Genomic DNA, 17,834 nt, shown 5'->3' on the forward strand with positions numbered 1-17,834 from the left:
CCCAACAAGCGTTCTACATGGATAAGTTTATTAGGAATACCTCGATACATGTCATAATGCAACTTAATTCATAATTGACATAGAGTGGTATTCCAAATATGATAAAAATGTCAATTGAATTTTCTTTCTAACATGACAACAATTGACATAATGTGAAGCCTGTCAAGCCATCGCGTCACATGCAATAAACACATTTTAAAAGGAGAGATATCAGCTCTTTTTCAGATGTGGAGAATATTATGAGTTTTTTATAGACTTTCTTATTTTTCATCAACAATTGCCTCTCATTTTACAACGCAGCTAATGCATACAACATATGTGACCGTACACCACGAATGAGCCGTAAATGTCCTCAATTGTATTCTGAGTTACAGTGTAAAATGGGCATGAAGGTCGTATTCATAGGTATTTCAATTTGGTGCTACGTGTATCTCATTAAATGAGGTACACGTAGCACCAAATTGAGGTACCTATGAATACGACCTTCATGCCCATTTTACACTGTAACTCAGAATACAATTGAGGACATTTACGGCTCATTCGTGGTGTACGGTCACATATAGAATAATCATGACAATAACATAAACGTTACAGTCAGCATATTCGATTCAGGGATAGTTACATGAACACGAGGGCTTGGAACTGTCACAGCAAGGTTGCGATGGTTGATTAAGGGCAGACAGCAGTTCTTCTCCTTTAATCAAAGTTGAATTGTGTTCCGCAAGAAGATGTTTTACTTCCAGTAAAAGTAATTTATGCAATGCTAGATCTAGTTGATATTCCTCAGCAGGATCAGCATCAACATTGAATATCAAAGGAGGATCATGTTTTATAACACATTCACTAGGGCAATAATAGCAATTAAAATACATTGTGTTTGGAAATCCGCCTTCTCCACATGCGTCAGCATATTCCTCTTTGTTTTTAACAGGCATGGTGTAAAAATGAACTTTGAAAGAGCCATATCGAACGGCAAACAACATATCGTTGCAGTAGAAAAATAAGATGCGTTTTTTAGTTTTGCTTTCATTTTTCATTGAACCAAGTATCTGCTGGGTAATGTCTCTACCGTCAATTACCCGATCTGATGGCGTCTCTCCTCCAGCCAGATTCACGAACGTAGTAAACATGTCCATTTGACTCACAATGTTAGAGTTTATTGTGCCTGCAGAAATCTGCCCCGGCCACCTCAGAATACCTGGAACTCGAATTCCGCCTTCATAGTAATTGGCTTTTCCACCTATAACAATAATAAAGGGTGTGATAAAATTGAGATAATTATACAAAACTTGCTAATATTAAATCGGAATGCTCCTTCGCTTGATATCTAAGCTAATATTAATAATACAATGCGCCGCCAACGGTTGCTCTTAATAGTCCAAGTTTTGACCTCCAGGGTCGACATCGCCTTCCAAGGCACCATTGGATTTTTACGCGTGTGATAATAATAATGCTTTGGGAGCATCCTCCTTTCGAAGGAACATTCTCCTATATAGAAACAATATCACTTTATGGCTATCAATTGAAACAAAGAAATATTGCGTTATCCTTGACTATAGACTTAACTGTATTGCTTGATTGACGCGATCTTCACATTCCTTCGGATAAAAGTTCTAAGTCTGTAATTATATCGCTTAATTATAGCCAATTTATGGTAACAGTGTGGCAATAACCTTCTGTCAAATAAAAGGAGCCAACAACATGCCCGATGGACACCGACGTGAAATGGTGGTACGGGTATGTGTGACAATCAAGGTTCCTTGCCCTGATAACACATGGACATTGGCCCGACTATAGGTTCGAGTCGTCAGTGATGTTAGCCGAACGCCGCGCCGGTACACTGTTTATCGGCCTCCCGTCATTCCGACGACGTATAAAAGGTGTTGGGCCGACTCTTGCCGTTTCTACCTCAATATCGTCGCAGACCTTTTCCCGACTTTACGCTGTCGTTGGCCCAAGGTTAAAGTACGCTGGGCCAACATAGGCACGACGACGTACATTATTTGATGTTGTCTTATATCCCTAATGTTACTGATATGTTTGTCGGTTTGTTCCTTTCTTCCTTCTTTTAAAGTGAAGACTGGTGCAAAAGAAATACACAAGTGCACGAAAAAAACTCAGATGAGAGGATCGCAGAACTATCTCTGTGGACGATCCCTCACCGCTGACTCGGTGGCGTCGAGGGATGGGAACCCAGCTGGATCTTCTGGAAGGTTGTTCCTGTTCCGGATAGTTCGCGGGAAAACGAAGTTGGTGACACAGAAGAGCTGGCTTGGAGTTGAAGAAGAGGGAGTTGTGTCCTTTGGTGGATGATGATTAAGGAGTCAGATGATGATCACATGTGATGTCAACTAAGTTGTAGCGAATCTTGTACATCATTATCAAGCGTCTATGTAGACGTCGGTTCTGATGAGATGACCAGTTGAGTTTCTGCAGCATGGCGGAGACACTGCTTGTCCTTTCGTAATCTCCAGTGACAAAGCGGACTGGTGAACTACGTTGGACCTATTCGACATTCTTAGTGTTTCACTGGGTGTACCCCATACTGTTGAAGCATACTCAACTGTCGGATGAACGTAGTGTAAGTTGCTTTCTTCACCTTTTGACTGCAGTAATTGAGGTTACCAGAGAGGAAGGCCATGGTGGCCGTGGCTTTTGGCACAGTTAACAACCTCCAAGACATGACCATGTACGTCATACGAAGCAATGATGGTTTGACACTTGTTCGTGACTTGAAGGGCCTGGTACTTTGCAGCATTACATCTCATCAGCCAGTTTTAAAAATACGTTGTTCAAAATGATACCAAGTGCGGGCGTTATCTAATTATGACGGTGACGAAAACATGGAACCGTATAAATAGTAATACGACGTATTTCCGACGTTCCTGACCAAAGTTCCGAAGTCGGGCCAACCTGATTGAGTTGCATCCTCAACTATGAGTATTAGTTCCACATTCAGCGTGTTTATAGTGGGAGCAGATGTGCGGTACATTGTGGTATAATTTCTATCCGGTCAGAAATTATCCGGAAACTTGCTCACTATAAACACTAGCCGTATTTGTATGTACCGCACATCGATATCCTTCTCAACCGAAGAATATTGGCGCGAGATATTTCCACTATAAACACAAGAGGGTAAATTGTGTGCTGTATTACCGGAAGTAGCAGCTTCTTCATGGTGCGTAGGATGCGCGCAGGACATTCGATACGCTTCTCACCCCTCAAGTGTTATCAAAACAGAAGCTACGTGTTCGCCGCCATGATCATACTGTTGAATGGGCTGTTTATAGCTTGCGCCACAATATTTACACATTCCCCGTGTGTGACCTCGGAGTCATTGCAAATGTGCCGTAATGTTAGTTGGTATATATACTTGACATTTAGTTTGGAATATTTTTTCGCAATATTCCAAGATTGGTCTTGAAGGGGTCTGTATAAACCGCACGGGCTAAATACATTAGGAAATGAATTTGGAGAAAACCTTCTGACAATAAAATACTATGCTGAGCTACCAACCTGGGTGGCTCACGCTCCAGTAATTTCAGATGATTGAGCTCAGTAATACATCAAAGAATGTCTTCCAATTCAAGAAAACAAATAGATAATCAGCTTATCGGATTAAAAGCTTAGAGGGAAGGTCTTGCTGCTCAGCGAGTGTTTGTAATTATCAGAAGGTTTTCTCCAATTTCATTCTCTAATGATTAATTGGGGTGTGTCGGGAGATGTAATTTTGTTTTGACAGAAAATGTGCTTTCCATTAGTTTACATTATGGCGCTCATAATGTAGTGAATTGCCTAAAATGGCGGTTTTAAGGAGACTGAATTGGATTTTTCTGGGGGTAAAATGTCTGAATTTGAGCAACATTATTTTAATATTATCAAATTGATTGAGGTTTAAGGTGACATTTACTGAACCTAAATACCAATACGTGTTCATCAGAATTGAAGTGCACTTGTAATCTACCAGTTTTGAAAGTGGGAGTAGCTTTAAAAATATGGCTCTTTAAAATGGTTAGAGGATTATAAGCTTCTACCCATGTCTATAGAATTCTTAAATAGCTCTAGTCTCTGTTTGCTTTGACTAAATCCTGTTGAAGTGGTGGGTTACAAAGCATTGTATTTTTGTCTAGCAATGTATAACCAACAATTAACAATGAGAGGACATTCCTGAACATCGTTGACTTGAGGATGATTTGAAATGACCGCCAATTAACTGTTTGCTATTTATTACCAGCAATGTGGAAAAAGAGACACATGTACAACCGAAATAAGGTATCATTTTTTTGAAGGAGCAAAGTTCAACAAACCATAGCCCCGCTTCTAGATATCGTTTGAAATCAAATGATATACCATTTTAAAGCTTATGATGTATATTTTCTAAACGCGAAATAAAACAAAATTAACCGGGCTGACTTTACGGCTGGTTTGTGGTGGACGGTCACATATGTTCTAGGTAAGCTTTTCGCACCATTAGGTCAAGCAATAACAAATTTAAGGCAATTTAATCCCGGGAATTCATTTTTCAATACTTTCATCTTGGCCAAGCGTCGATGTTCACATCCATCATCATCAAAATGCACCGAAACTATGCACTGGAGCCAAATCAGTGTTAATATTGGGCGTGTAAACGTTTTCAATTAACTGATCATTACCCATTACATTACAGTATGGTGGATGTGTTTTTTAATCATTATCTCTATATTTACAATATCATACCCTTGAGTATTCCATTGTCGCCTCCTTCATTACACATCTCTATTATGTCCTCCGTTGTCGGATGTAAAGAAAACCAGCGTGTTGTTATCAATCCCCAATGATTTGATATCTTTCATTATTTCTCCTACAGCCCAGCTTAACTCACGAATACCAGCTCCATATATACCTAATGTGAAAAGAATTTTTAGATATTTAGCATAGTAAAACTGATTTATATTTGTTCATTTCTATATCCAAAGTTTTTCGGAATCTGAGATAGATGCCGTTGGTGGCGTCTGGCCAGATGAGTCTTTTTTGGCCCAGATCTATACTGTTTCGTATATTTATCAGCGTTTCAACACTTTTGAAACCATCCTAAGGCATTCCATGCGCTACAATGTCAAAATTGTGGCTACATCATAGATATCTCGGGCATCTCTGAGCATTACCAGGTCTGAGCATATGAAAGCAATTCAGGTGTTCCATCAAAACTTTAGTCGTGTGCTGCCACCTAGCGGTGGTTCCGGGAACGTGGCGTCTGGGAGAAGTAGCCCTCGTCTGCACTCTTCCCCGCACTATTTTTAATCATGTTTATGGTCAAATTTAGACAAGTAACATAATACCATTACAAGCTTTCAAAATTACGCACAAAAACCATAATTAGGCAATTTAAGGTTTGAAATTGTGGTTCCTTTTCTGTGATTTTGGTAAATCGAATGGTGGATTTTCAGTGGAGACCATTGCCCCTAATTGCGCGCATTCGGGCAAAATGTCCTTAAAAGCGCCCAATTAGGGCAAATTTGGGTGCTTTTTGTGAAAAAATTGGTATGCCGATTGGTAGCACTGCAAGTCTGCGTGAAGACCCCGGGGGGGGGTCGAAAGGGTAGGATACAGTATTTTGGCAAGTTGAAATTAAGACGTTAAGCGATATTTGTACTACCATTTTGAAAATTCACCACACCCAACACACCCACAGTGTGTGTGATGGGTGGGCGGATCCAAACATTGCACAACATATTACCATTACCTCTATTTGACGTAAATTCGGTGTCTTTCCCTATAAACATGGCTACGTGATTATGCGCAAATGAAAGGTAGAGAAAGAATGGTTTGTCGTTTTCTGTCTGTTGCCTTATGAATGTACTGGCCTCGTCCACAAATGTCTTGGTTAAATATTGGTGGGAAAATGGCTGCTGAATGATGGTTTCATTGTCATACATGAAACACATGCTTGGGTCTGGAGCATCCATGTGTTTCTGAAAGAAAGAAAACAAACTAAAGTATGTATAAGACCAGATTTGGTATTCAGTTATCATTCTTGCAGGCTGTTTCTTCGGCTTTTTCTCCTAAAATGGGACCCCTTTCCACGTCCCATCCCGTCGTTCTCCTCGTGTTGTAAAGTGTTGTATCTGTACTAAATTGCGCTACATAGACCTGCCCAACTGTTGGGTGGTGCGGTGCTACGATTAGGCCGGTAGCTTTTGAAGACTTGTCACGGCAAAGCTCAGAGAAATCGGACTTTTGGTGGGAATAGTCTCCTTCCGCTTATGGGCTAAAACTGATCTTCCTCGTACGTGACAACGAGCACATTTTTCATAGGGCCTGCACTTTGGCTCGTTTTTCGCAGGTTTACATGGTCCAATAATCACAAGATGACTGACATGTGGTAACAAAGGAAGCAGTCACTGCAATTTGATTATGTCCCATATGATTGGCCATTCAAGACACCCCTGTGAATATACTATAGCGGCCTTTTCAAAATATAATACCTGTTTGCTTGACTGCATTGACAATACCCGGGAACACAGTATATGCATTGGACAAACTTTTTACAATAAGCATGATTAAAGTGATGATGTGACCTCCAGATTTATACATCGTTCGTCTCGCACACTGACAACATTTGATTGAATGGATTGCAGGCTACTGCGCCGTGATTACGGTGAAGGACACCGGTTCAAATCCTTTGTTTGGAGCCAATCGATAAAAGCATGCAGGGCCTCTATACGTCTATACCCATGTACAGTTTATCCCTTACATAACCTATGTCTTGAATACGCTGGCAAAGTTATGTAATAATCGAATTAATACTATATATATATAGCAGTAGGTAAAAACAAGTTTTGAGTAATCCGCGCTACAAAGTCCCATTCAGTGATCCCAGCGAAAAAATGTTTTAATGAAAAACAAATGGCAAAAAAGCAAAACAGGAAAACGACAGTATTGACGAAGTTGAAGCCCCATTCAAATATATGTAGGCCTAGCTAATTTATATACTGTCAGTACCGGTATATAAATTACAGACTCACGTAAATGCATTATTTTTTGTCTTAGACACACGGCTTTCGGCTGAACCACTATACTAGCAAGCTATGTTAGCACATCTATGACAATGACGAAAGGTACAAAATCATCCATAGGCCTTTTATGACCTTTGACATTCTTTTGTGGCGAGTGACATGGTCTTTCAATTCACGCCGAGTGTCCTTGACAGGTTTGACTATGCTTCAGTAGTCATGAAAGAATTCAAAAGATAACCTCTGCCCCAATAATCCCAAGCAATTGTCTGAAACTGCTCCTCGGATCATAAGAACTCAGTCCTCAAATGATAGTCATAATAATGTCCAAAATATAAAAATTACTGACTATCATTGTATCCAAAATCTGAATTTTTATGATTTTTACGATCGTCGGGATGAAAAAAAAAATCAAAAAATCACTGAATGGGCCTTTAGTTCCCCCATCTCCTTTCCCTGGCAATATAAATCAAAGAAAAATAAAGAAAAAAATAAATAAAACAAGAAAAGGAAAAAAAAAAAGACAAAGAAAATTAACCAAATTAAGGGATCTGGAATGAGCGTTTTGAGCGTTTCGAGAGTATTTTTTGTGGGACATGAGAGCACATCAGACATATCGAATTGCATTCTGAATACGAAGAATGTCTTTCTGATATCAAATAAATTTTCATTGTTTGAAATTCACGATATAATACAAATTTTATGACAAATTATTAAAATTTGATATTTTTCACATTTTTGATATATAACAGTCCTCGAAGTAAATATCATAAATCTAATGATATATTCTTAAACAGTCCCTGGCATACCATACATGTATAGGCCTATGTATAGTAAATTAGTCTGCTTTATCTGTTTTGTGCTGTTTAAGCAAATTTAAACATAATTTCCATAAAATGTAAGCTTTTACTGTCAGATATGTCCCTTTTAATTTTGAGCAGAACAAGTGAGGTAAAGCACAGAAAATTGGAATTTACTACTACTAGCGCCAATGAATGTTATACGATTGTAAAGCGGTACGATCCTCTGGGTGTGGTGGGGGGGGGGGGGCGTATGTGTGTCCTGCACGCGTATTTTTTTCTGCAACTATAACGGGACGCAATACGATACCGGTATGTTATAAGAATCAAACTTACAAGAAAGATGGCTCTTGTCAAATCCTACAATTCTGTCAGAGAAAATATGCATATTTGCATTAAATTTTTAATTAATTGACATAATTGATTAATTAATAAATGTATTATTTAATGATTTACCATAATTCCAAACATGTCAAACAATATGTCAAATTAAAGCTAATGAAATGCTTTATAAATTGGTCAGAGCACATTTTGCAGAATGCATTTAGTATTTTAGTTACATGATTCCAAACATTCAATTCCAATTTTTTGCTATACACGCATAGGAGCTGTACTTTTAGAATCCGCGCCTAATCAATAATAATAGTCTTTCACTCCATTGTCAAAGTACTGTGCTCCCTGTAGCATTATGTGAGTGTGATGGTTTTGTAGCAGATGACAGACATTCAAGCCTGTCAAGGTCAGTTAGTAGCCACTTGCTGATGCAGCTGCCAATCACAGTAGAGGTTTGATAACATTGTTTGTTAAAAACCCAAATGTGATATAAGGACAAAGCTGTGCATGTTAGTACTTAATTGTTTGGATTCTTATGTTGAAATTCCCTTGTATTAGTATTTTTATGTGTAGTGTATATTGTTCATAAATTATATAGCTTTTAAATTTTGGGCATTTTTGCTCTGTTGCACTGTACCATTATGGAATTTGAGCAAATCAATTACCGACACAAGCAGGTATACAGTGTATTATTTTATTTTTATTTCGTATCTCAGGAGCACAGCTCACTTGGTAAGGCATCAGAATTTGGTACACGAGCGCTTCGAACTTTAAATCGCAAGGTGGTGAGTTCGAGCCTCATCACGGTCACATTAATTTTATAAACCAAATATTGTCCGAACTTTTCATATTTGTTTTTCTTTTATTGTTTCTTTTCTTTTTCTTTTTTTTTTTCTTCTTGTTTTATTTTTTTTTTCTTTATTTTTCTTTGATTCATATTGCCAGGGTAAGGAGAGGTGGGAACTAACGGCCCATTCAGATCAGTCATTTTTCATCCGGACGATCGTAAAAATCATCAAAATTCAGATTTTGTACTAGACTGCGGAACTCAGTCTTCAATGATATAGTCAGTAATAATCTTTCGGTCAGTATATGACTATCATCATTTGACGACTGAGTTCTTATGATAGGCCTACATCATCCGAAGAGCAGTTTCAGACAATTGCTTGGGATTGTTGGGGCAGAGGTTATCTTTTGAATTCTTTCATGACCACTGAAGCAGAGTCAAACCTGTCAAGGACACTCGGCGTGAATTGAACTGACCATGTCACAAAAGAATGTCAAAGGTCATAAAACATCAATTTGGTGTCTTCTGCTAGTGGTTCAGCCGAAAGCCGCGTAGGCCTATTTAAGACAAAAATAATGCATTTATGTGAATCTGTAATTTATATATAAATTAGCTACATGTAGGCCTATTTGATTGGGGCTTCAACTTCGTCGAAACTGCCGTTTTCTTGGGTTTTTGCCAATTTTTTCATTAAAATTTTTATAAAAGTAACAATTTGATTTTTTTTCACTTTCGCTGGGATCACTGAATGGGGCTTTGCAACGCGATATATTCAAAACTTGTATTCACCTACTGTTATAGCATTAGTCCGATTATTACACAACTTCGCCAGCGTATTCAAGACATCCAATGCAAATAATCACCTAGATTATGACGTAGCATACCGTAAATATGGCGGAGTACTCAATTCATTCAACAAAAGCATGATTACAAGCTATTGCAATCTACCGCGACAGCTCGTCTCACACACATAACAAATGCACTATACGATCAAATAGGTTGACGACAACGTTTGATTGAATGCACCGCATTGCGCCATGATTACGGTGAAGGACACCGGTTCAAATCCTTTGTATGGAGCCAATCAATAATTTCACGCACATCCTCTATTATTGCCCAATTATTGCCCGGGATGATTGCACACTGTAAAAGAGCTATTGTTATAATGTTTGATGAAATCGTGTTTAACTATTTGCTTAAGAACGGCACAATACAGATAAAGCAGACAGATTTACTACATGTGGTACATGTATTAATAGGCCCCTACATATAGGGAATGTGTGTGAGTCGAGTATTACCTAATTATAATAGGGGCGTATCCAAAAATGAATTCACGCCCCTTTCAAATGTCGAGCCAAAGTGCAGGCCCTATGCTCACATTTTTGTCAACAAGTGTCTTCTCCGGCCTGCGGGTCCGAGGAGATACGGGCTGGGTTAGCTGGAGGCCCGGGCTGGAAGGGGCATAGAGAACATAGAGCCTCGGACGTATCAAAGGGAGACCTAGGTTTAGGAAATGGGTTATTTCCACCATGCAGATGGGATCTGCAAAAGGCAACTTGTTTGCCTGGCTTGTCCCTCTTTGTATCTGTTGCTTAAAAAGAAGTTTTGTTTATATTTAATCGTTCATAAACGTTGGGAACTGGTGGCTAATTTTGTATGTCTTTCTCCCTCCATCAGTTCCAAACACAGGGAATAAAACAAAAAAATGTTTGTCCGGCTTGTTTGAGATGACCTTTGGCCTTCGTGTGCTCTCGCCCTTGAGCTGACACCAAGACCCACAGCTCGGTGAATTCCCCATTTGATTTGTACCATACAATCTCTTACCTTTGTCTCATCACATACCCATACATTAGTGAAGGGCAGATTAGTTCCCAACCAATCAAAGCCATGGTAGTGAGGAAGATGTACACCACTCATAGGGGTATAATCATTGATACCTATTGAAGATTATAAAAAAAAGGAAACTTCATTATTCAAGGATTCATGTCACAGATCGCATTTCATATTTGTTGTGTGAAAACTGTAGAATCCAATGTATAGATGAGTTGACTTCTGACGTCAATGCCTGACAATGTGCGCACACATCGTCAAATTTTCCATTGTTTTTTGCCTAGCAGTATCATAGGACTATTTTGTTCAGGGCTCGTGTTTTTAAAACTCCCGCCACAAGACTATTGAACAGTGTAGTGGTTGCACGGTGTTCACTCAAGCATTAAGATATACGGTCCCTTGCCTTTGTTGATAAACATTGAGGTCAACTCATCGATAGTCGTGTTCACACAGTCTGATTTAAAGCACTTAATACCGGTAATAAGTTACTAATACCGGTTATAAGTCGCTTATTACCGGTAATAACTCACTTGTATCCGACTGTGTGAACACGACTTGTAAAGCATAATGAATATTTACTATACGACGTAAATAAACAACAAAAGTTTGGAAAGTTTTTTCAAGCATCCGTATCTCAAATTATTTGTGACATATTCATATCGTGTTGCATATCAATGGATAGCTACAATACTTCCCTTTACAATGACACCCCGTTTGAAACAATAACATTTTTCACGGCTGAGTACACGCCTTGTGAAGGTAGTGGGGTCTCAAACACAATTTGCCAAATTGACCATTATTCTGTGCAGCAAGCTGCAATCCCATATCTTCACAATCTGGGACCTAACGCAATCCTCCAAGATGACACCGCTCGCCCCACAGAGCCACGGTAGTCAACGACTACCTACAGAATATGGGAGTAGAGCCAAAATGGCCTGCCATCAGGCAGACCCGGGGGCCAGACCTCAACCCGATTGAACACTTGTGGGACTAGCTTGCAACCACATTGAATGATCTGCGACGAATCTTGGTTGAAGAATGGAATGCCATGCCACAGTAATGTGTAACCAGGTCGGTGAGCAGCATGAGGAGAAGATGCCTGACTATTGTGGCTGCCTGTGATTTTCCCACCAGTTATTGAGGTTAGTGGCTTGCGTTGTTTGAGCACAGAATTTGGCAAATTCTGTTTGAGACCCCACTACATTCACAAGGCGTGTACTCAGCCGTGAAAAATGTCATTGTAAAGGGGAGTATTGTAGCTATCCATTGATATGCAACACGATATGAACATGATGAATATGTCACAAATAATTTGAGATACAGATGCTTGAAAAAACTTTCCAAACTTTTGTTGAGGAGTTTATAACGATTCGTAATACCCAATCGCGTGAAATTGAAGTCTGAAAAGACGATAAAATAATATTCCCATAAAAGATTACTGTTTTATTTTTTATGGTAATCTGTTCTTTTAATTTCGGGCATTAAATTTTGGGGGTCGATGGGGAATTTGTGTGTGAAGTGCAAAAATCCAAAAACCGCCCATTATGTTCGTACTATGCTTTATAAGCATTCGCTTCAGCTAGAATAAACCAAAGAATTAGAGGTACCAGTTATGTTCACCCCCTGTATATCCTTAAAAAAGACAGATAATTTCATAATTGGAACCAGCAGCTAGTAGCTGCATTTTTTAGCCTGAGTTTAAGACCTCATTCGTTGAAATTGTTCATGAAATAAAGACACGACGATCCCTAAACCCAAAGACGATATCAATTTAAAAAGTTGCAGTTTGCTCCGTTCATGCCCTATTCGTGCCTTATTAGAAAAACAAACAAACGAAGTTGGTCAGCTTTTGACAACTTTTTATTTTTATTTGTGGAAATCTGGCTACTCGAATTTATGCATGGCGTATGGCGGTACGGATAAAATACATGTATAATGGTAATGGTAACTTAAGATATTTCTTCCGTCCTCTCATTGTTTTGTTAATGCATGGGGTGGGGAATAAATGCCCCCCATATTTTGCCGGGGATGGTCCATACAATCACCCCCCCCCCCCAAATGTTGACGCCTGTATGTGGGTTTCTGATCAAATTAACCTCATATTTGGCCATTTAGCTCCCCAAAGCCCAAAGCTACGCGCAATTTATTCCCCTTTTGCACAATATTTCATCACTTTAGATTCAAAATGGCACAATTTTTCGCGTGCATTTGTGCCTTAAACTTATTTTGGTGCCGGATTCTACTACTATACAGGGTGTAACAATAAAATTTGTACAATTTTGAAAATAGAATGACACAAGTATGCCGCTTATTATTTGGTTTGATATTTATATGTCTATCAAGATAATTTCTTTAGTCACCAGCTAAGCTTTGTTCCAATAAATTCGACGGTATACAAGTGAAGATATGCCCAATTATGTAACCTAGTCTTAAAACCGCTTGGGCCACTTTTGTCTAAGTGTTACAAAAGTGACTGAATAGAGTTAAACCATGGACCAGATGGACGATGCTCTTATGATAGGTAGTTTTAAACAATGGAGTATTTGAAGTGGTACAAATGATTATATAATAGAATATCTCCTTGAGTTTTTGAAAGTCACAACTAAGCCCTGACATAACAACCTCATTTACTAGAAATCGTGGCTGAAGCTCAACAACTTCAACCCCAATTCACGTTGGAAGAGCGTATTTTTAGGGTTGTGACATTCAGTAGCACATGGGGTCCATGGAAACCATAAGATTGTTAATAGCTCATTTTCCAAACTCACGTCTTCCATCAAGGCATTATATATAACTAAGAGAAGTATGTAGAATTTGTTAACAGAAATGCTGGCATTATTGGTCTCCCATGAACAGCTGAACTTAATTTCAAAATCTTATTATTGCAAAAACTGTTCTCAGTTTTACCAATGATATCTCAGGGATATGAGAAATTACTTTATTTATAAGATAAAGAAAGACATTTCATGACTTCATTTATAGATTTTAAAGACATATCATATTATTATTAAGTTCATGTTAATTATATGAAGAAACACCACTTAATATTCTTTTGTGTCAGTTCTTTGATGTTTGATGCACGATAAGCATATCTACGCGGTTCAAAATTGATATGCACAAACATGGCAAAAGTGGCCCAACACGTTTTCTGGACGATTTAATTAATCGGACATAACTTTTGAACCCAAGCTAGTAAAGAAGTCAACTAAACGTATTTTTAAGCCAAGATATTACTAATTGTATTGCATATAACATTAATGTGCCATAACTCTTTTAGTTTTTTCCTGACAAGTCAAAACGCAATTGTATAAATTTTATTGTTACACCCTGTAGTATATTTCAAGAAAATTTTCCAACCCCACTCCCCCCCCCACCATGTCAAAAAGAAATATACGCCAGTGGGGGTGCATATGTGTGAGATAGGATGGTTAAGTGGGTACGGGTGGGGTAGTGGGTGTGTCAGTCTTACCTAGATGCCACTTTCCAACCATTCCTGAAGCATAACCCACGTCACGTAAAATTTCAGGCAGAGTTATTTCTTCCTTAGGAAGCCCATTCGGTGATGGAGGATTGAAGACCCTATATTTTCCGTATACTCCAATTCGAATCGGTAGTCTGCCTATGATAGGATCAGAAAACGGCCTACATTACAAAATAGATTGTTCGAATTGAACGAATTTTGAACTTGCCGCTGCAGGATGCACCGCTCCTAAAAAAAGGAGGGGGGTGACAATCTTTGAATTGATTTCTGCAGAGTAGTGGCTGGCGGGCCAAACCATATGAATCTTATTTTTGTGCCTGTATTCCTGAGAAAATAAAAATCCCTTTAAAAAGGGACGTGCTATAGGACAAGTTGCTCACTATGAGTAATATTATATTTTTTAAATAAAATTGTCAAAATTATTTTGAAGGGTATAGATTAGGGTTAAAAAGATTTGAATTGGATTGTAATTGAAATTGAAATCAATTTTTAGAGTGAAATAACATTCAAATCATACTCAAGCATTTGCGGTACATACAGCACGTAGGCCTATATATATATAGGAAGGAAGGAAAGTTATACAATGGTATTGACTTGTGCCTGAAGGTCTATAAGATAGGCCTACATGTATGGTACACACAATTATTTAGGCCTAGGGGAGAGTGGGGTAATCCCGGGCACCTTTCGTTAAGGCTACACATGTACAAGATTAAATAAAGTTCATCAGTGAAAATCATATCAATGCAAAGTAGGAGTAATGTTCTAACTAGCAACCAGTTTTTTTATAACTCAACATCTATAGTTAATAAGTTTTTAAAAAACAAAATGGTAAAAAATGATGGGGTAATGCCGGACACGGGGTAATCCCGGACACATGGTTGTTGCTAAGAGGGAAAGTGGAGTAGGATGATAATCCCCTAGAATGTATTAGGTACTTCTGTTACCTCAAGCATACAACTATGGGGGCTGTCGTTGTTGTCTATATTTTCGAAATAACAAGTGTCCGGCATTACCCCATCTGTATAGAGACGCACGTGTGTCCGGGATTACCCCTCACGGTCCAATTTTTCAGTGCTTGTTCTACTAATCCATTTTTAAGATACCAAAATTCATACATCCAGCTAACAATCAAGTATCAAACATAATTTCCATCCATACTTCATCTGTGTCCCTTGTCGCATTAATTGTCGCCCAGCTAAGAAAAACACTTTTCAGATAAATGACAATCTCTGTTTTTTCGCAATTTTCACAAAGACGAGACACGTGAGGTACACCTAGAGGTAGCGAATACCCTATGGTAGTATAATAGTGCCACCCTTCCCCGTTTAGCTGCAATCGATGTGTCCGGGATTCCCCACAGTCCGGCATTACCCCACTTTCCCCTACACAATAAAAAGGCATTAAAGGGGACACAATTATTTAGGCCTACACAATATAGTGGTTCGAATATTCAATAAGTACATAATGTACTGTGGTGTCCTCGAACTGTGATGGCTTTCCACAACTTTCTGATACCCACTATCGCCACCGTCAACTATAAAACGTTTTACATATAACGTTTAAATGTCGGGTTAAAACGTTTTAACAACATACAAAAAAACACATTTTACGATAACATTTGATAACATTTGAAAAAATGCTGTACCCTGCAGTGGCGGATTTAGAGGGGCGCACCCGGCGCGCGCCCCCTCTATTTTTTGCAGATCGGCGCCTGACTCTGTGTATTTTTGCAGAGCGGCGCCTGACTTTGTGTGGGCGCCGAGCCGCAGCAGCGGCGGTGGTGGCTCGGCGCCCCCTCTATTGAAAATTCCTGGATCCGCCCCTGCCCTGTAGTATTTTTTCATATAAAACGTTTAAAAAATGTTTTCATGGCCATTATAACCCGACATTTAAAATTCATGGTTGAACCGTTTTTACTAATAACCAAACCCGTTTATAACACGTTTAAACGTTTTGAAAACATTTTGTGTTTGTTTGTTTGTTTGTTTGTTTAAACGCTCGCTCCATGCGGAGACACACGTAGGTTCTGGTGGGACCAATTGCTGGGATATAGGTGAAAACCCAAGTTCAGAAAATGAAGATGCATTGTGCCCTCATGATAGCATGATATGACAGCATAAATACCTGTAAGCAATGCCGCTCTACTTGGCGAGCAAACAGAATTAGTCGAGTACAAAGAACTAAACTTCATTCCCTCTTCGGCCATGTCGTCGATTGGACCCCATTCTTGAGTCGGATGTCCGTAAGACTTCAGATCCCCATAGCCTACATCATCGGCTAAGAAAATGATCATGTTGGGTCTCAAAGCAGACGATATATTTGCAATTATTGCAAGCAATATGAAGTTTGTGCATTGGATTGCCATGACGGTACGCGTGGTGACTTTCAGCTCTGTGCTTTCAGGTCAGTAGTTTGGGCTTGAGCACGAACAATGCTGTCAGTTTGCAAGGTCTACTTCCCATTCCAGAAAAATACAGAACTAATTTTTTTGAATAAAAAAAATATTATCCTGTTTTGCCACATGAAACATAGCTAAATCCTAATCATTCATTTAGTCCTAACTGGACATACAAAAGAAAAAGTTCACTATTTTACTAATGTCTTGAAAAAGAGCCAAAAACATGCATTTTCGGCATAGTTTCTGACAATCGAGTCACAAAAATCACAGACTTGGAAAAAGTCTAAGCATTCAAATACTTGAGTATATGTCGAAATTTTGCTCTAATTTTCACTTTTTTTGTGTTACTTTAAAATGGTTGGTTAAGAATAAAACATGTCTTTTCCAAAAATTAGAATGCATTAACTGAAATTAATCTTAGTACATGTCTATGGGCTTTATGGTCACAACAAACGAAAAACACCCTCAAAATGCATGTTTTTGGCCCTTATTTCCAAAAATTGGCCAAATATAAAAATTGGACTTTTATTGCTAGTTAGGACTAACTAAAGGATTAGGATTTAGCTATGTTTCTTTTGTTAAAACAGGATAATATTTTTTAAATCCCAAAGAATTTGTGCTGTATTTTTCTGGAATGGGGAGTAGTACAATATCATATATCGCGGGTCAATAATTTTTCCGAAAAGAAAAAAAAATACTCACTCTACGTGAAGAAATGTAAATAGAGAATAATGTAAACATTACTACCGTATATAGAGTAGAAAGAGATGATGATGAGATGCTAAATCTCTGAGTAAATGGCGGGAAAACATGGCGGGAAAAAAATAATCAAAATAATATACCAAATACTTTCCTAGCACGCCAGTTCTGAGCTATAAAAAAATCGGCATTCGGCCTAATGCCACGCTATTAAAAAAACAAAAAAGGGGGAGGGTGGCGGGAGAGGAAGAGGTAAAAATAGATTTTTAAAAATAATTTTAAATCTATAGGCCTAATATTTAATTTTAAATCTAATACTTGATTGGTTCCTGATCACAATCCTTTAGGATTCATTTTAAACCAAACCTTGAAATTTAGAGTGTACATTTTTTCTTATAATCGCTTTAAATTTAGAGAAAATGATGTAAAACGTTACTTCCAGAGTAGAAAGATGCAATGAATCAGGGTGAGATTCTAAATGCTATCTTCAGTAGATAGGCCTATAGCGAAACAA

The 17,834-nt window shown here is 38.4% G+C and overlaps 1 protein-coding gene across 1 annotated transcript; it reads right to left on the reverse strand.

Annotated features, from left to right (window-relative positions):
• Positions 1–608: 608 nt before the first annotated feature.
• LOC140169356 (arylsulfatase-like) lies at positions 609–16,586 on the reverse strand. Its single transcript, XM_072192612.1, has 6 exons — positions 16,348–16,586; positions 14,212–14,361; positions 10,737–10,849; positions 5,723–5,951; positions 4,749–4,882; positions 609–1,292 (listed from the first exon to the last, which is right to left on the reverse strand). Exons 1-6 carry the CDS (start codon positions 16,514–16,516, stop codon positions 609–611), a joined length of 1,479 nt encoding a protein of 492 aa, XP_072048713.1. The 5' UTR covers positions 16,517–16,586.
• Positions 16,587–17,834: the final 1,248 nt, after the last annotated feature.

Source organism: Amphiura filiformis, chromosome 14, assembly GCF_039555335.1.
Source record: "Amphiura filiformis chromosome 14, Afil_fr2py, whole genome shotgun sequence".
Lineage (NCBI taxonomy): Eukaryota > Metazoa > Echinodermata > Ophiuroidea > Amphilepidida > Amphiuridae > Amphiura > Amphiura filiformis.

Bases quoted from the DNA above. Each gene is read 5' to 3' on its own strand.
- LOC140169356 (XM_072192612.1), bottom strand. From the start codon at position 16,516: ATGATCATTTTCTTAGCCGATGATGTAGGCTATGGGGATCTGAAGTCT. The intron at 14,362-16,347 runs GTATTTATGCTG...ATCCTATCATAG, and splicing joins TAGAGCGGCATTGCTTACAG to GCAGACTACCGATTCGAATT. The intron at 4,883-5,722 runs GTAATGGTAATA...TTTTCACATTAG, and splicing joins CGAATTTACGTCAAATAGAG to GTATATATGGAGCTGGTATT.